Here is a 13,883-nt window from a genome sequence, read left to right on the forward strand (position 1 = left end):
CTTCCTTCTCTACTTGGCGTTGCCTGCACTGGTCACTGCTTTTTTTTTGTTGGCGCGTCCGCGCAAACCTCTCCCTCTCCCTCGCCTTCGCTTCCTCCAGACGCCTACGCACCGCATCGCACGAAGGAAATCTGTATCAGTGCCTGTGAGTCTATTTTGTCTACGCGCGCGTTGACGTAGGTTCTCGAGTGTGACTGGTTGTGCGCGTGTGCGGTGGGCGCGGTTTGGAATACCACGCATCGCAAGGATCGCACACACACCCGCACACGGCCGCGGAGGAGCCTCAATAGGGGAGAGGAGCGGCAGACGACACGAACAATAATGAGCGCTAACGTGAGCTTCTCGGCTGGCTCGCGGACGACCAAAGCGGCGCCATCAGAACCGGCTGCGTCGCCTTCTACCAAGAGCAAGAGTCACATGATCTTGCCGTATGAGGTGCTCTTCAACCTCGTCGGCCGCCGAGTGACGGTGCTGCTCACCAAGGGCTCCCAGGAGCTGGAGGGTACTTTGCAGGCTGTAGACAGTGACAAGGGGGACATGCTGTTGTCGGATGTGGTTCGCTACACCTGGGCCCCTTCGCGCTCATCGGATGAGGAGGAGACCGCCGCGGCTGCCGCGGGCAACAGGCAGTGCAACCTTGGCCGTGTCTCCGAGGAAGAGGGCTGTTCCAACTGCGTTGGAGGCGGGCAGCGTCGCGAGCTGAGCCGGTGCCGCCAGGCGATGCTCAACAGTGCGTTTGTCGCCCTCGTCACACCGACGCTCTTCATACCGGAGGGGGGGCATTCGGCATCGCCAGCGCATGAACACACAATCGCTTGATATCCATCATGGCCGGGCAGGTGGAAGTCACGGGTGCTGTGCGTATGCCCGTATGCATGTGTGTGTGTGTGTGTGTGTGTGTGTGTGTGTTGGCACTGTCCTCTTCTCCTGTTGCACCTCGTAAAGACGAAGAAAAGGCTGATATACGTACATATATAGAGACGCATCTCTTTCTGAGGTACGCATCGCGAGTGCTGGAATAACACAACAAGGAGGAAGGGGGCAACGCTGCGGCTTCTCTCTGTCGCTCTCTATGCAGGAGAGTCCATCTACAGAGCGAGGTTCTGCCCTGCCAAATCGCTTCTTCTCTGACTCCTCGTTCTGCGCTTCTTGTCACCTGCTCGCACTCTCTCGTGCTGCTGTCTGCCATCCATCATCTCTCTCCGTCTATCCATACCCTCGACGATGCCGCTGCAATCATCACCGATGTCCTTTTCGTTATCTCTCCGCGTCACCTCTCTCTTTCCTCTTTTCCGCTCGCCGCCGCCGTCTCTCTCGCGCGGGGACGTGTGCACTGCTACTGGCCGCAGGCTCTTGCTTCGTCTGTTGGAGGGAGCACCGCACCGCCCCTTCCGCTCTCGCACCCCTTTTCCGCCTCCGCATCCCCACGTTCCAGACCCTTGTCACTGCATCCCCGGCTCTGCGCGCGTTGTTCTTTTTTCTTTTTGCGTTTGTGTGCGCGCAATCTCGCGCATTCAACAGCTCGCCTTGATCTAGTAGGAATTGATCACCGAACCAACAGAAGGAAAGAGGTATCATGTCTCGCTGCACGACCAAGCTATCCGGTGGCACGGCTCGCGCCAACCTGGTGGACCACGGTGTCTATGTGAAGCCGATGAGCTTAAACCCCTTTCTCGGCGCCGTTCACGATGGCACTAGCACTGGCTACTTCCAGGGCTACTCGGCCAAGCCGATGCATTGGCTTTACCGCTTCCGCTACAACATGCTGCCACAGGGCATTTCTTGCGGCTTCTTCTCGCGCAACCCGTACGGCCGCTACGTGCACTGGCTTGAGGTGAGCACGATTGAGAAGGTACGAATGCAGCTGCAGTCGGCGGAGTCGATGCCGGTCTCGGTGCTGGTGTCGCTTACCGTGATCTACTCCTTGTGGTTTTCGTACCGCCTCACTTTTCTGCACCCCGACATCACTCTATACAACCTTGGCCTATGGTCCACGAAGCCGTGGGTGCAGCAGCAGCGCTTCAACAAGAAGATCGACATCGACCAGCAGGTCTACCGCTGGGTGCACCGCATGCCAGAGCTGTCAATAACGGACCCGATCCGTGAGATATACAAACTGAAGATCGGGGCGAACGAGCCGTATCTGGAGCACGTGCGCGGCATGGGCCGCGAGAAGGAGCTTACGCTGTACGCGAACGAGCGCACCGAGGGGGCTGGCAACATCCGTCCTCTCAACATCCCCCATGAGTACCTCAGCGGCCACAACCCGGGCCCGCTGATGTCCGGCCACGGTGTGTAAGGGCGCGCGAAGAGATCTCTCGCCTACAGATTGCACGTGTCCCTCCCCCCTCCCCCTTCACACACAAACATACACACACACACACACACACACGTTCCCTCGACTTATTTTACACCACAGCACGTTTGCCCTTCTGCAGGTGTAACCGCTTCTTGCGGTGCCACTTTTTATCGTTGTTTGGTCCAGCGTATGTGCTCGGGGATGTGCGATGGGGTTTTGTGCTTTTTGTTTGCTTGTGGCGTGCTTTGGCGACAGACAGACAGACCCGTGCCATACACGCGTACGTGCCCCGCTGCGTCGGTATCGCTTGTCAAGCGTTTTCTTTTTTCGTTTTTTTTTTTTGTGTGTGTGTGTGAAGTTCTGAAGCGCTTTGTGGCGGTGGCCTCACGCTCTCCCTTCCCCTTCTACCTTTTCGTGTGTTCCTTGTCTGTTGCTTTTCCTTCCCTACGCGTTCTTCTTGAACGGTCATCCAAGACGGACACGCCCATCTCCTTCCCTCTCCATGTTCTCTGCTTTTTCAAGCCCCCTTCTCCTCCCACCTTCTCCTCCCACCTTCTTGCTCGCCCTTCTTGCTCGCCCTTCCACGCTCTTGGGTGTCGTCTACATTGCTCTGCCGCGAACTTTGCCCCCGTTCCTTTTTTTCTTGGTGTTGTTGTGTGAGCACACCGGCCAACACCGAAGACTTTCGTGTGCGGCGGAAATGTGTCGTTGTGCAGATGAGCACCCAAGCAGACACAGACACAGACAGACGTGTGTGTGGGCGCAGGGCGTAGGAGAGGGGAGGGAGGGGGGCCGCAATCGAAGCAAAGAGTGGAGAAGCCCCCGAATGGGGGACGCAGCCGCCCTGCTGTTAGCAGGAAGGAGGCGAGATGAAGCAAGGCTGCACGACTCACGACACCACCTCCTCTCGCACACCCAGAGCCATACGGGCCGGACCTCACATACGCACTCACGCGCAGAGGACAGAGACACTCAGTTAGAGCATCATGCCACCAAAAAGAGTTGATGCCAACGAGGACAGATGGCCCCACGGCCCGGCCGGCAGGGGACGGATGCGAGGAGTTGTTGGGCAGGTGGGAGACCTACAAAAATTTTTTTTTCGTTGTTCTCTTCCAGTTTTTCTCGTTTACGTAGGATAGCCGCTCTCTTTTCCCCTTTTTTCTAGCAGTCAACAGTTTCATCTTCCCTGCCTTACCTCTCCTTGAATAACCCCCCCCTCACCACCACCACCATCCCCTCATGCCCGCCTCCTGCTCGCCCTTCCTCGCTTTTTGCTGTCTTATCCAAAAAATGATCCACTGTTTGCCCTCCCCCTTCGCAGCGCGCTAGCGGTAGTGCTCTCTGTCTCAGTGTACCTTTGTGTCTCAGCGCGCTGGTACATGTGTGTGCGTGTATCTGTGTGTGTGTGAGTGTGTGTCCGCGTGAGTATCGCACCCTCTTTTTCTTCTCGTTAGCGCCTCGTATGTTTCGTGTGCTTGCGAGCGTGTGTTCCGTGTTGTTCATTTGAGTTTGTGGCGTTCATCTGAGTTTTCTTTTCGAACTTATCTGCGTAGCCATTGCTTTTCTTTCGTTTTTTTTTTTTGACCCCCTCCCCCGCCGTCTTCCCTGATTGCCTTATCACCACTACCACCACCACCACCGCCCCCCTTTTCTCGGCATGCGCAGATTGTGTCGGTGTGTGCGCGAGTGTGTGTTTCATTATCTTAGCTTTACCTCCTCCACTGCAGCTCGTCCTGTTGTTTGCTGTTCGTTCTCTCACGTTCACCTGTTTCCGTTTTTCCTTTATCATGTTTCTCGATGGATCTCTTTGTTCTGTATCGCCCACCCCCTTCCCTCCCCTCCCTCCCTCTCTCCCTCGTCCGCAAGATAAGGTAAAACGTAGTGGATTCTCGACGTCTATGTACGGATACATATATATATATATATATAGATGTACGTGGGCTGGATGTTGATGGACGGGAGAACGATATGAGGAGAGAGAAAGGTGCTGAGGCGGTGCGCAGAGATGTCGTACATGTGTGAACATTGACGTACACCCAGGGAGACATCGTTCCGCATACCCTGCCACTCTCCTTCACCCTTGCTTGTGGTGCTGTGCCCCACACGGATGATGTGCAGGTTGCACGGGTGCTGACGGCAGAAGCGGACACAGACGCTGGTGAATGACCGCATGTCTCTTCCCTCTCTTGCACGCGGCTTTGCAGGCGCACTTCTGCGCCGCGCTAGTTCGCGTGCCATGCCTCGTGCCGATCCGACCCATTGGGCCGGCGGGCATGGTCTTCTTTCGTTCTCTCTCCTCGACAAACTCCGGAAACACACACACACTTTGTTCCTTTAGCACTTGCCTTTGTCAACATACAATGCGGAGAATGCACCTGCACGTGTGCAGTGCAACAGCAAGTAAGCTCAAAACGAGAAACAGACCAGGGCAATCAGCAGGCACTCGACGCACTGCGCTCAGGTGTGGGTAGCAACGCAAGGGGGAGAGAGACACATATACAGAAAAGACTGCGACAAGTGGTGGGTGCAGATGTGCATCGTGCACCCCTCGAGCCGCTCTGGGCAGACGGTGTTGATGCCGCGGCTTGGCCATGGCATGGCGCTTCTTTTCTGCCGGGCTTGTCTGCGACCCTTGCTCACTGTGAGTGGCGTGCGCGCGAAGGTGTGTGTCAGTGCGCTTGCGCACCACCGCCTCGTTTTTCCTTGTCACCCCCTCTCCCCTCGATCAACCATGCGCGAGAGAGGAGAAGGGATGGAGAAACACGAAAGTGCGATAGGCGGCCCACATGTGCCGTGCTGTCGCTCGCCCTCTCTGTCCTTGTTCTTTACTTGCCCCCCCCCATCCCCTCCCTCCCTTCCTGCGCGAACTCCTGTGTGATGAGCAGTATGAGAGCGATACGTAAGCACCGTGCAGAACGTTGCCGTTGCACGCAGGAGCGAGGCAAAGCCGTACAGCACGCAGCCTTTCACAAGCACCCGCGCGCACCCTCGCTCAACACTTCTTCTTGGTACTTGCCTTGCAATCGTACATGTTGTGGTTACAGCGGGCGTTCTTGGCGGTGGCCGGTACAGGGGCCATGCTGAGCGTGGGTCACTACCTTGCCAAAGTACGGTCTATCACAGGTCAGGTTCCAGTGCACTTCAACCTTTTTGGCGTCCCGGACGGCACCGCCGCGCCGTGGGCGTTCGTCATGTACCCGATCATATCTCTAGGACTGACCGCGGCCATGGTGTACACCACACTGGCGCCAAATGCCAGGGCAGTGCTGCCGCACAATTCCGTGGAGCAAGTCTCGTCGCGCGCCTCGCTGTTGTGTGCGCAGGCTGCCGTCTTGGCCTGCCAATACTATGCTGCCCGCATCTCTGAAGGCAGCGCGGAAAGGGTGTCGTCGCCGGTAATGTGCGTGCTCTACGGCACGCTTGCTGCCGCCTCAGCTGCCGTGCTGGCGACCAAGAATACGACGCATGCTCGGTGATCACACACGCCTCCTCCACCCGTTGGCGGCGGCTTGCGGGGCTTGGCTGAAAGGGAGAGGGGGAGGAGGGAGGGGCTTTGTACGAGCATTGACCACCTTACCGGCTCACATGGCATTCTTCTTCGCACGCCGTTGTCGGGTGGAGCTGACGTACCCTCCACAACCGCAGCCGCGTAGCTGCGCGGCAGCATTTTTTCTTTGCGCTGTTCACCCTTCGACACTCAACACGGGCGCACCTCCACGCACGATTCCGTCTTTTGCTCTACATGATTGTGCTGCTCCTCCTGTTGTGCTCTCCGCAACATGGGACGGCATGCCTGCATGCGCTCCTGCCATCGGTTCATTCGCATACTCGATTCGTTTTGCTTTTTGGTGGCGTTGCTGCAAGCTCTCCCTTTTACTGTTCACGCGCAGAAACACAGGTACGTGCACCTCTTCCCGGCATCCTCCCGAGGTCCCGCATTTTTTTTATATCCGTTTCCCCTCGAGCTCGCTCCTGGACCGTCCAGGTTCTCATGCCCTGGAGCACGCACCCCCGCCCGCTGCCTACCTCTCTCAGGCACCCCAAGCTGAAGGGTCGAACAAAGGAGAAACGCGCCAGTTGTGCATGTCGCCGAGGTTCTCCCGAACCCACGCAGGCGCGGTACTCTTTTCGACGCGGACGTGGCGCTGCGCAGCGAGAGCGGGGTGACATGTGGACACTTCTGGTGGGAGATGTGGAAGTTTCAAGGCTTTCAGAGAACTCGTTGACAGCTGCAGCGTGCATCAAGGCCCGTTATGGAAAGGGTGCGACATTCTACGGGAGCCATGCGATAGAGGCATGATTGCAGCGAGAGGACGCTTCATTGCTGCTGAAGCTGGTGGCGCGTCCGCGTCTAACGCAGCACCTCTTCGCGGACGTAACGAGCTCAAGCGGACCCCGCGCGAACCCAGCGGAAACCATTTCATCGATGTGGAAGGCCGCGGTATGCCACCTTGGGGGAGGGGGGGGGGCGAACAATGTGCCCCAAAGCAGACCTCACGCAGGTTGCACGCCGTGCACGAGCAGGCACGCTGAAGCGGTACCTGGGCTATGACCAGCAGTTAACGCAGGAGGCCGTAGCCGCACAGGAAAGCGCCGCCCGAGAGTCGACGGTGCTAGGGGTGCCAGATGCGGCGTATGCAGGGGCCTCCGCCGGTGGTGCTGCCCGACGCGGGTCAGCGGCCTTTGCACCTGAAGGGCACCACTCCACTGCACCTAGCAGTGGGGAGGGGGATTCCAACAGCCCACACCATTGCTAAGGCATTTCTGGATCAGGTCATCAAGTACTTTTACGAAAAGCGATTTGCGAGGTGGCGCACCTCTTGCACAGTGATGTCGGCGTTATTTCCGCCAGCAGACGTCCTCCGATGAATGACAGCCGTGCATCTGCAAGGCTCTGTCGGCGAAGACCGCCCACGCGATTGCCGCAACGCGGTCTGGGCGATGACAAACCTTCCTCAGTATTCTTTCTCCCTTCATCGCTCATCGCGGGATGGGCAGCTTCAAGCGAAGCTCTGGAGGAAGGGCCACTGCTTAGTTTGTAGACCGGTGCCCGGGCATATCCCACTACCCACCCCCTCCCCCCACTCCCATGCACTGCAACCTTACGGGCCCCAAAGCAAGCAGCTGTGCAGCTAACGTCTGGCAGCGCACACACCACCGCTCACGCTGTCTCCCCTGCACTCCTTACTCACCCCGACGCTGGGCGGACCGCTGCCGACGTGCGACGCATACACACAGATGGACCCGATCCGAATGCAGAGCTGACACGCCCCCATCGGTGAGTGCAACTGTGTGAGGGGGGGGGAGGGGGAAGTGGAGGAGGTCTGGCCCTGACCGCACGTCTGCGTAACGGGTGAATGCGACCCACGAGCTTAGTGAAGGCGCGACGAAATGTGTCCTCTCCAAAATGCGGAGGAATGCTTTAAAGCGCATGCAGCTGGCCGACGAGCCAACAGAGTGCGCCGCGTTCTTTCTCTCCCTTCTCCCTCCAATCTATCGGCAAGCAGCGACGAGCATACATCCACACGCCTTGTCGCGCTGTTCTTGACCGCAGTCGTGACCACCCACTCCTCCTCGTCATTTTCAACGTAGCCCCCTTCTTTTGTGTTTCACCGGGGCTTTTGGATGCATGCTGGGTGTGGGGTACTTGCAGACGCGGTGCAGCGGGTGAAGGCACCGTAGTGGGTCTGGCAGACTTCAACTCCGATTCTCACGGCGACCTTGTGCTGCCGTCGCTTGCGTGGGCAGTTGCCGTAAACTCGGCATGCAGCAAGAGTGCACTGGCGGGGGCTCGGTGTAGGCTGCCTCGCTCTCACGGGTGGCTTCCGTTTGTCGGTACTCGTCTCCCTTTTTTTTTGCTGCTTTGGCGAGCAACAGAGCCCGCCCGCCCACCTTCCGGCTGCCACTTCCCTGCTTGCGCGCTTGCTCTATAATCGATCCCCTCCCTCCCTCCTCCCTCGCTTTCTTCTCTCGCGCCTCGCTGCTTGCTTCTTCTCTTCAACGCACGCGGAGGCCACTCTCCGCGAGCCTGCTGTGAACGTGCATCCGCAAACAGGGCTGTTTCTCTGGTCGCCAACACAAGCGTCCTTGTCTGCAATTTTTCATTCTTTTCTCACTCTCTCTCTCTCTCACTTTTCGTTGTCATCTGTGAACGTGCGCGATCATGCGCGACGACGAGGATGAGGCGCTTAGTCGCCGGCGCTTCCGCAGCGCGGATGTCGACGACGACTTGTCCCCTGGCCTGATTGTGCGGCTCAAATACGCCATGTACTTGTTTGTCGCACTTCTGTTGTCGATGATGGTGCGCGGGCTGATGAGCTCCTTGCTCGATAAGATCCCGATGCTCAAAAAGGGGTGTGCCATGAGCAGCAAAGGCGGCGTGATCCAGGCCGCGTGCGCTGCGGAAATGCTCATCTACCGCGTAAGCTTCGCGCTCACGTTCTTCTTCGGCATTCACTTGATCAGCGTGTCTGACCTGACGTGCTGCATCCGAAGCAGGGATATCGCCGAGCTGCAGCGCAGCTTCTTCACAGCCAAGACGGTGCTGCTGGTGGTCCTCTTCATTGTGACATTCTTCATTCCCAACGGCTTCTTCTCTGTGTACGCCTACGTGTGTCTCGTCTGCTCCGGCTTGTACCTGCTGATGAACGTCGTCTTCCTCGTCGACTTCTCGTACCAGTGGAGCGACGACTGGGTCGAACGCGCAGACGGCAACTCCAAGTGGGTGTGGTACCTCTTCGCCATCGCGGTGGGCAGCTTCGTTCTCGCCATTGCCGTCATCGCCGCTTCGTTCGTGATCTTTGTCCCGCACTCGGACTGCAACGCCAACGCGTGCATCATCACGAGCGTCACCGTGGGCGCGTTCATTTACTTTACCCTGTCCGTTTACGTTCCGCATGGCTCCATTGTCCCGAGCAGCATTGTCTTCCTCTACACCAGCTGCATCCTACTCTTCACGCTGCGCACGACAGACAACGAACACTGCAACCGCATGGCCACACGCCCGAGCAGCACTACGTACTCGATTTTACAGACAATCTTCACGATGCTGCTCACGTGCTTTACGCTGCTCTACAGCGTTGTGGCTGCGGGCGGTAGTGGCGCGTCGCTGAACATCGGCCAGAGCGAGGACGGCGAGGCCGAGAACCCCGATGAATCTGGCCACCTGTCACACTACATGTTCTTCTACACCATCATGATTTTCGGCTCCATGTACCTGGCGATGCTAGGCAGCTCCTGGCACGTCAGCGGTGCCGGTGAGGACAGCTTGTCGAAGAGTATCAACCTCGCCTTCTGGGTGCGCCTGTCGACGGTCTGGGCGGCGATGTTCGTGTACATTTGGTCCCTTGTGGCGCCATACACGTGCTGCAAGGGTCGCGACTTTGGCTTCGCGGTGGACGATGACTGGATTTGAGAGGTGGGATGGCAGGCACGTGGTGCCTCCCCCCCCCCCCCTCATCGCCACTTTCTCTCCGAGCCACCGCGCTGCTGTTGTGCACCCTTCTCTCTCAGCCTGCCGCTCTCTCTCTATATATATATTTTTGTGCTCCGCCTTCCCCGTGCGCCTCCGGTACTCTCCCTCTCTCACACACAGGCCGGGGCTACTGTCCCGCGTTTCTCTCCCTCGGCCTTCTCTCCGTGATGTGTGATGCCTCTCTCTCTTTTGTTTCCGCTGCTTGTCACGTACCACCTCTTCTGCTCTCTCGCCCGCAACGCAGGAGGGAGAACGGGAGGGCGAAGCGGTGTCTCCACGCGCACAGAAAGAGGGAAGCCCGACCCCCCCCCATTGTACACGTATATGCACGTATGTGTGCATATACGTGTACCTTCCCCCTCTCTCTTCAGCTCTCTTTTTGCTTTGTTTTCACGTACCTCGGTCATCCCTCCCCCTCCCCCACTCCCCACAATACCGCCACATGAGATGGCGAGTTATCTGCGTGGCTTTTTTGTTTTTGTCTTCTTGTTATTGCCTTGTGATGGTCTTTACCCTCCTGTCGCGGTGTTATGCTTTGGTGTGTGCCGCGCTGTAGGATGACCACAATTGTGTGTGTGTGTGTGCGTGTGTGTGTGTGTCCCGTTCCCAATATGACTGGGGCACGCTCATCGAGGGCGAAGAGAGGAAAAGGCAGAGCGTTCCCGCAGCATACGAAGCTGGTGCTTTCACGCAGGAGACGCTCCTTCGCGTGTCACGTGCGAATGGCGTCCGTTTTGGTAGGTGTGGATGCTCGCGAACAGATGTGCGTAGACCTTGCCTCGGGCGTGCTTCACGTGCAGTTTCACTCGAGGTGAATGCGTGGCGGAGGTAACCAATCTAAACCTTCTCCATGACGGTTCATGGGCGTCTTCTCACTCTACTTACTGTTCTCTCTTGCCTGACCTTCATCATTAACTGAAACTGTTTGTATGGTCCCTCACCCTTCACGAGACCACTCCCCACACGCACAACCATTCGTGTCAGTGGTGATGCTGTCGCAGTGACCGCTTCATCTACTTTCTTTCATCATCGTGTGCCTACCCTTGGCTTCCCCACACAGAGCGAGCGCTGCCCACTCCCCTGTGATACCACGCGTGTGTGTTTGTGCCTCCTCGTCATCCGGGCTCGCGGCTTCATCTGCAAGCGGAAAGAGGAACAAAGAAGAAGTGTCTGAAGCAACAGCAACGGCAGCGATACATGACGTGGTACGAAGGCGGGGGGGGGGGGAGGCGCCCGCACACGTGTGCCGCGACGCGTTCGCCGCCGCGGCATTCCGCGTTGCTCCGCTCCTCATTCCGTCTCTCTGCCTGTGCGAGGCTGCCGGCCCCACGCGTGCCTGTCCACTGTTTCCGCCCTGTCACGCGCTTCCTCTCCTCCGTCGCTCCTCTTCTGAATTGTGCGGCATCTCGTGTGCAGAGTGGCACTTTTGAGAGGCCACCGGCACAGAGAAAGAGAGCGGTAGCGAATGGCAGGGAGGGGGAGCGAGGGAGGAGGGGCGAAGACAAGCAAACATTGACGGGGAATGTGAAGACGGCGCACAATGCTGTAAGTGGTGAGCAATCATCAGCTGGAGATGACGGCGACGCACTCCCTTTTTTTCCTCGTGAGCGGATTCTGTGGGCTTACACGGAAACGTAGCTGTGCGCGCACGTGTGTACATGGCGGTCTGAGATGCATTCGATTCATTTCTCACCTGTGGCGTTGTAAAAATTATGTTGGTGAAGCTCGGTTTCCTAAACCGTTGCTTTCCCTCCTCTCCCGTTCTGTGAAGTCGATGTCGTGCCGGGCTGATGGGGTATGATTACCGACTTCTTGCAAAGTCGGAGAGGGGGAGCTTCACTTCTTCGTTGAACTTATCGAAGTCCCCTCTAACGTTTTGTGCAGGCGCTGCTTCCAACTTTCTGGTTCTGTTCTTCTTGTTCCTTGTGTGAGAGGTGTGCATCTCCCTCTCAGACCGCCGTCTATCGCACCCCATCCTCCTCCCCGCACTTCTTTGCTGTCGCCTATCCGCATTCTCCCTCCCCCTCCTCCTTCCGGTTGTTATTCTTTGTCTGCACCCTGTGACTTTTCCATTCGTGTTGGACGCAAGAGGGGTGGAGCTGAGACGCGTGTGGATGCCCCCCCCCCTCTGTGAGCGCTGCACAGGCGTGAAAGGGCCAGCTCCGACGTTTTTTTGTGGCCCTCTCGCCCCCCCCGCCACCTCTCCTTTTTCATCTTCTTGCTCTGCGTGTTTTACTCTCGCTTTACGGTTCGCTGTTTCTTGCCCCCTCCCCCTCTCTCTCTCGCTCTCATCGGCTTCTGTGGTCCTCCTCGCTGTTCCGGGTCCCTCTCCTCCTCTCCGCACCCCACCCGAACGCTCGCTTTCCGCATTCGAACGACCCCCCGCCCCGCTCTGCCTGCACATACAAACATACCCATACCCATACCTATATATATATATGTGTGTGTGTGTGTGTATGCCAATCGATTGTGTTAGCCACGACTGTGGGCTGTGGACTGCTACTGTGCCTCTCGAGAAGCATACCCACAGCGATGCGATCCCGTCCATCGGACCCCTCCCCCATCGCCTTTGTCGTTCCTTTCTTCGTGTGCGACCTTTTCATCTTACGGACTCTCTCCCCCCACCCCCACCCCCACCTCTGTGTGTGCTTGAGAGCTGCATAGATATCGTTCTATGCAAAGCGATTTAACCGCTGCAATGAAATCGTGAACGCAACACGTGCGCGGTAGGTGGAGGCGGGGTGGGGTGGGGGGACTGCGGGGACTAGCAGTTCTCCTTGTCACCCCTCTCGCTCGCATGCGTGTGCGCCCGCACGCACGTCGTCAAGTCGATGCACACAGAAGAAAGAGAGGTGGTCGAGTGTGGCGCATCTGCATGCATGCAATCGTATTTTGTACAACGTAAATGGTTGCAGACGAGATGGATGGGTTCCTCGCTGAGGAGAACCCAAGGTGCTCTTAGCTGTTGCTCTTGCAGTGATGCAGCAAGCGAGATGTAGAGAAAGGAGTACACAGGCGGTTGCCGTAGGGTGGGGTGAGGGAGCGCGGTGGGCAATAGAGGATGCGTCAGGCGCGCTGACCGTCTTGTCCCACGCCTGCGCACATAAAGAAAGTAGACGTCCATGTAAGGGTGAGGGAGGAAGAGGAGGGGGAGGTGAGAGAGGCGGACGTGCACAGAGTCCCACACCTAACCGAGTTCCCGCACACCCCCCTCTAAAACGAGAACGCACGAGCACACAACGACACCACCTCGTATTAGGACACCATTCCTTGTCGCTGTTGTCGTGCTTTAACGGCCCTGTTCTGACTTTGCGCGTTACGTTCACTAACGCAGTGCAGCGGCAAAAGGAAGGAAGGGCAAAAACACATGCAGCCAACACACACACACACATGCGCACATATATATATATATATATATATGTATGGGTGAGCTTCTCTGGTGGGTGCGCGCATGCGCGTGTGTGTCGCTGTAGCTTGCGTGTCTGATGCGCTCGACGCGCGGGCAGTACCATCCCTGCGCGTACCTTCTTTCGCGTTCCCCATTTCCTCTTCTTTCACTTTCTGTGTCTCGTGCTCCATGACCACTCCTCCGTACCCCCCCCCCTCTCTCTCCCTCACATTGGAAGATACTTAGCTCGGCCTGTCGTTGGAAGGGCGGGCACCCTCTCATCCCCCCCCCCACACACAAAAAAACAGGATAGCACACGCATGCATACAGTACGCGCAAACACAAAGCGGAAACCAAATCTAGCAAGACGCAAAGCATGAAAAGAGTGCAGTCGTCAAGGCAGTATCCATGCCGCACTCAGACACTGCTACACATTCTGCGGCTGCAGCGCCGGGAATGGAGACGCTCACGCGCCCTGAATATTGTGGGGGCGCCAACGCTCAGCAGCATCTTCTGCGGGCGACGTGCTACGCATGGCGGTGGCGTGATGCAGCGCTCGGCGGTGCTACGTACCGCGATTTGCGAGGCGGGCTCTTCATCACCCCCGACGGTCAACTCGCATATCGCCGAAAACGGTCGTGGTGCACTGGTGCGCCTCACTCAAGTCGATACGTTCTCCCAGTCGCGAATAAAAAACTACATCCAGCGCGTCTCGCGGCCAT

The 13,883-nt window shown here is 57.6% G+C and overlaps 3 protein-coding genes across 3 annotated transcripts; all 3 read left to right on the forward strand.

Annotated features, from left to right (window-relative positions):
* Window positions 1-321: 321 nt before the first annotated feature.
* On the forward strand, window positions 322-819 carry LMJF_28_0970 (conserved hypothetical protein; the record flags this gene model as incomplete). Its single annotated transcript, XM_001684326.1, has 1 exon — window positions 322-819. One exon carries the CDS (start codon window positions 322-324, stop codon window positions 817-819), a length of 498 nt encoding a protein of 165 aa, XP_001684378.1.
* A 757-nt stretch (window positions 820-1,576) lies between these two features.
* P27 lies at window positions 1,577-2,299 on the forward strand (the record flags this gene model as incomplete). Its single annotated transcript, XM_001684327.1, has 1 exon — window positions 1,577-2,299. The coding sequence occupies one exon, from the start codon at window positions 1,577-1,579 to the stop codon at window positions 2,297-2,299; it is 723 nt and encodes a 240-aa protein (XP_001684379.1).
* A 6,163-nt stretch (window positions 2,300-8,462) lies between these two features.
* On the forward strand, window positions 8,463-9,713 carry LMJF_28_0990 (conserved hypothetical protein; the record flags this gene model as incomplete). The annotated part of the gene is made up of 1 exon (XM_001684328.1): window positions 8,463-9,713. The coding sequence occupies one exon, from the start codon at window positions 8,463-8,465 to the stop codon at window positions 9,711-9,713; it is 1,251 nt and encodes a 416-aa protein (XP_001684380.1).
* Window positions 9,714-13,883: the final 4,170 nt, after the last annotated feature.

Source organism: Leishmania major, chromosome 28 (assembly GCF_000002725.2).
Source record: "Leishmania major strain Friedlin complete genome, chromosome 28".
Taxonomy (NCBI): Eukaryota; Euglenozoa; class Kinetoplastea; order Trypanosomatida; family Trypanosomatidae; genus Leishmania; species Leishmania major.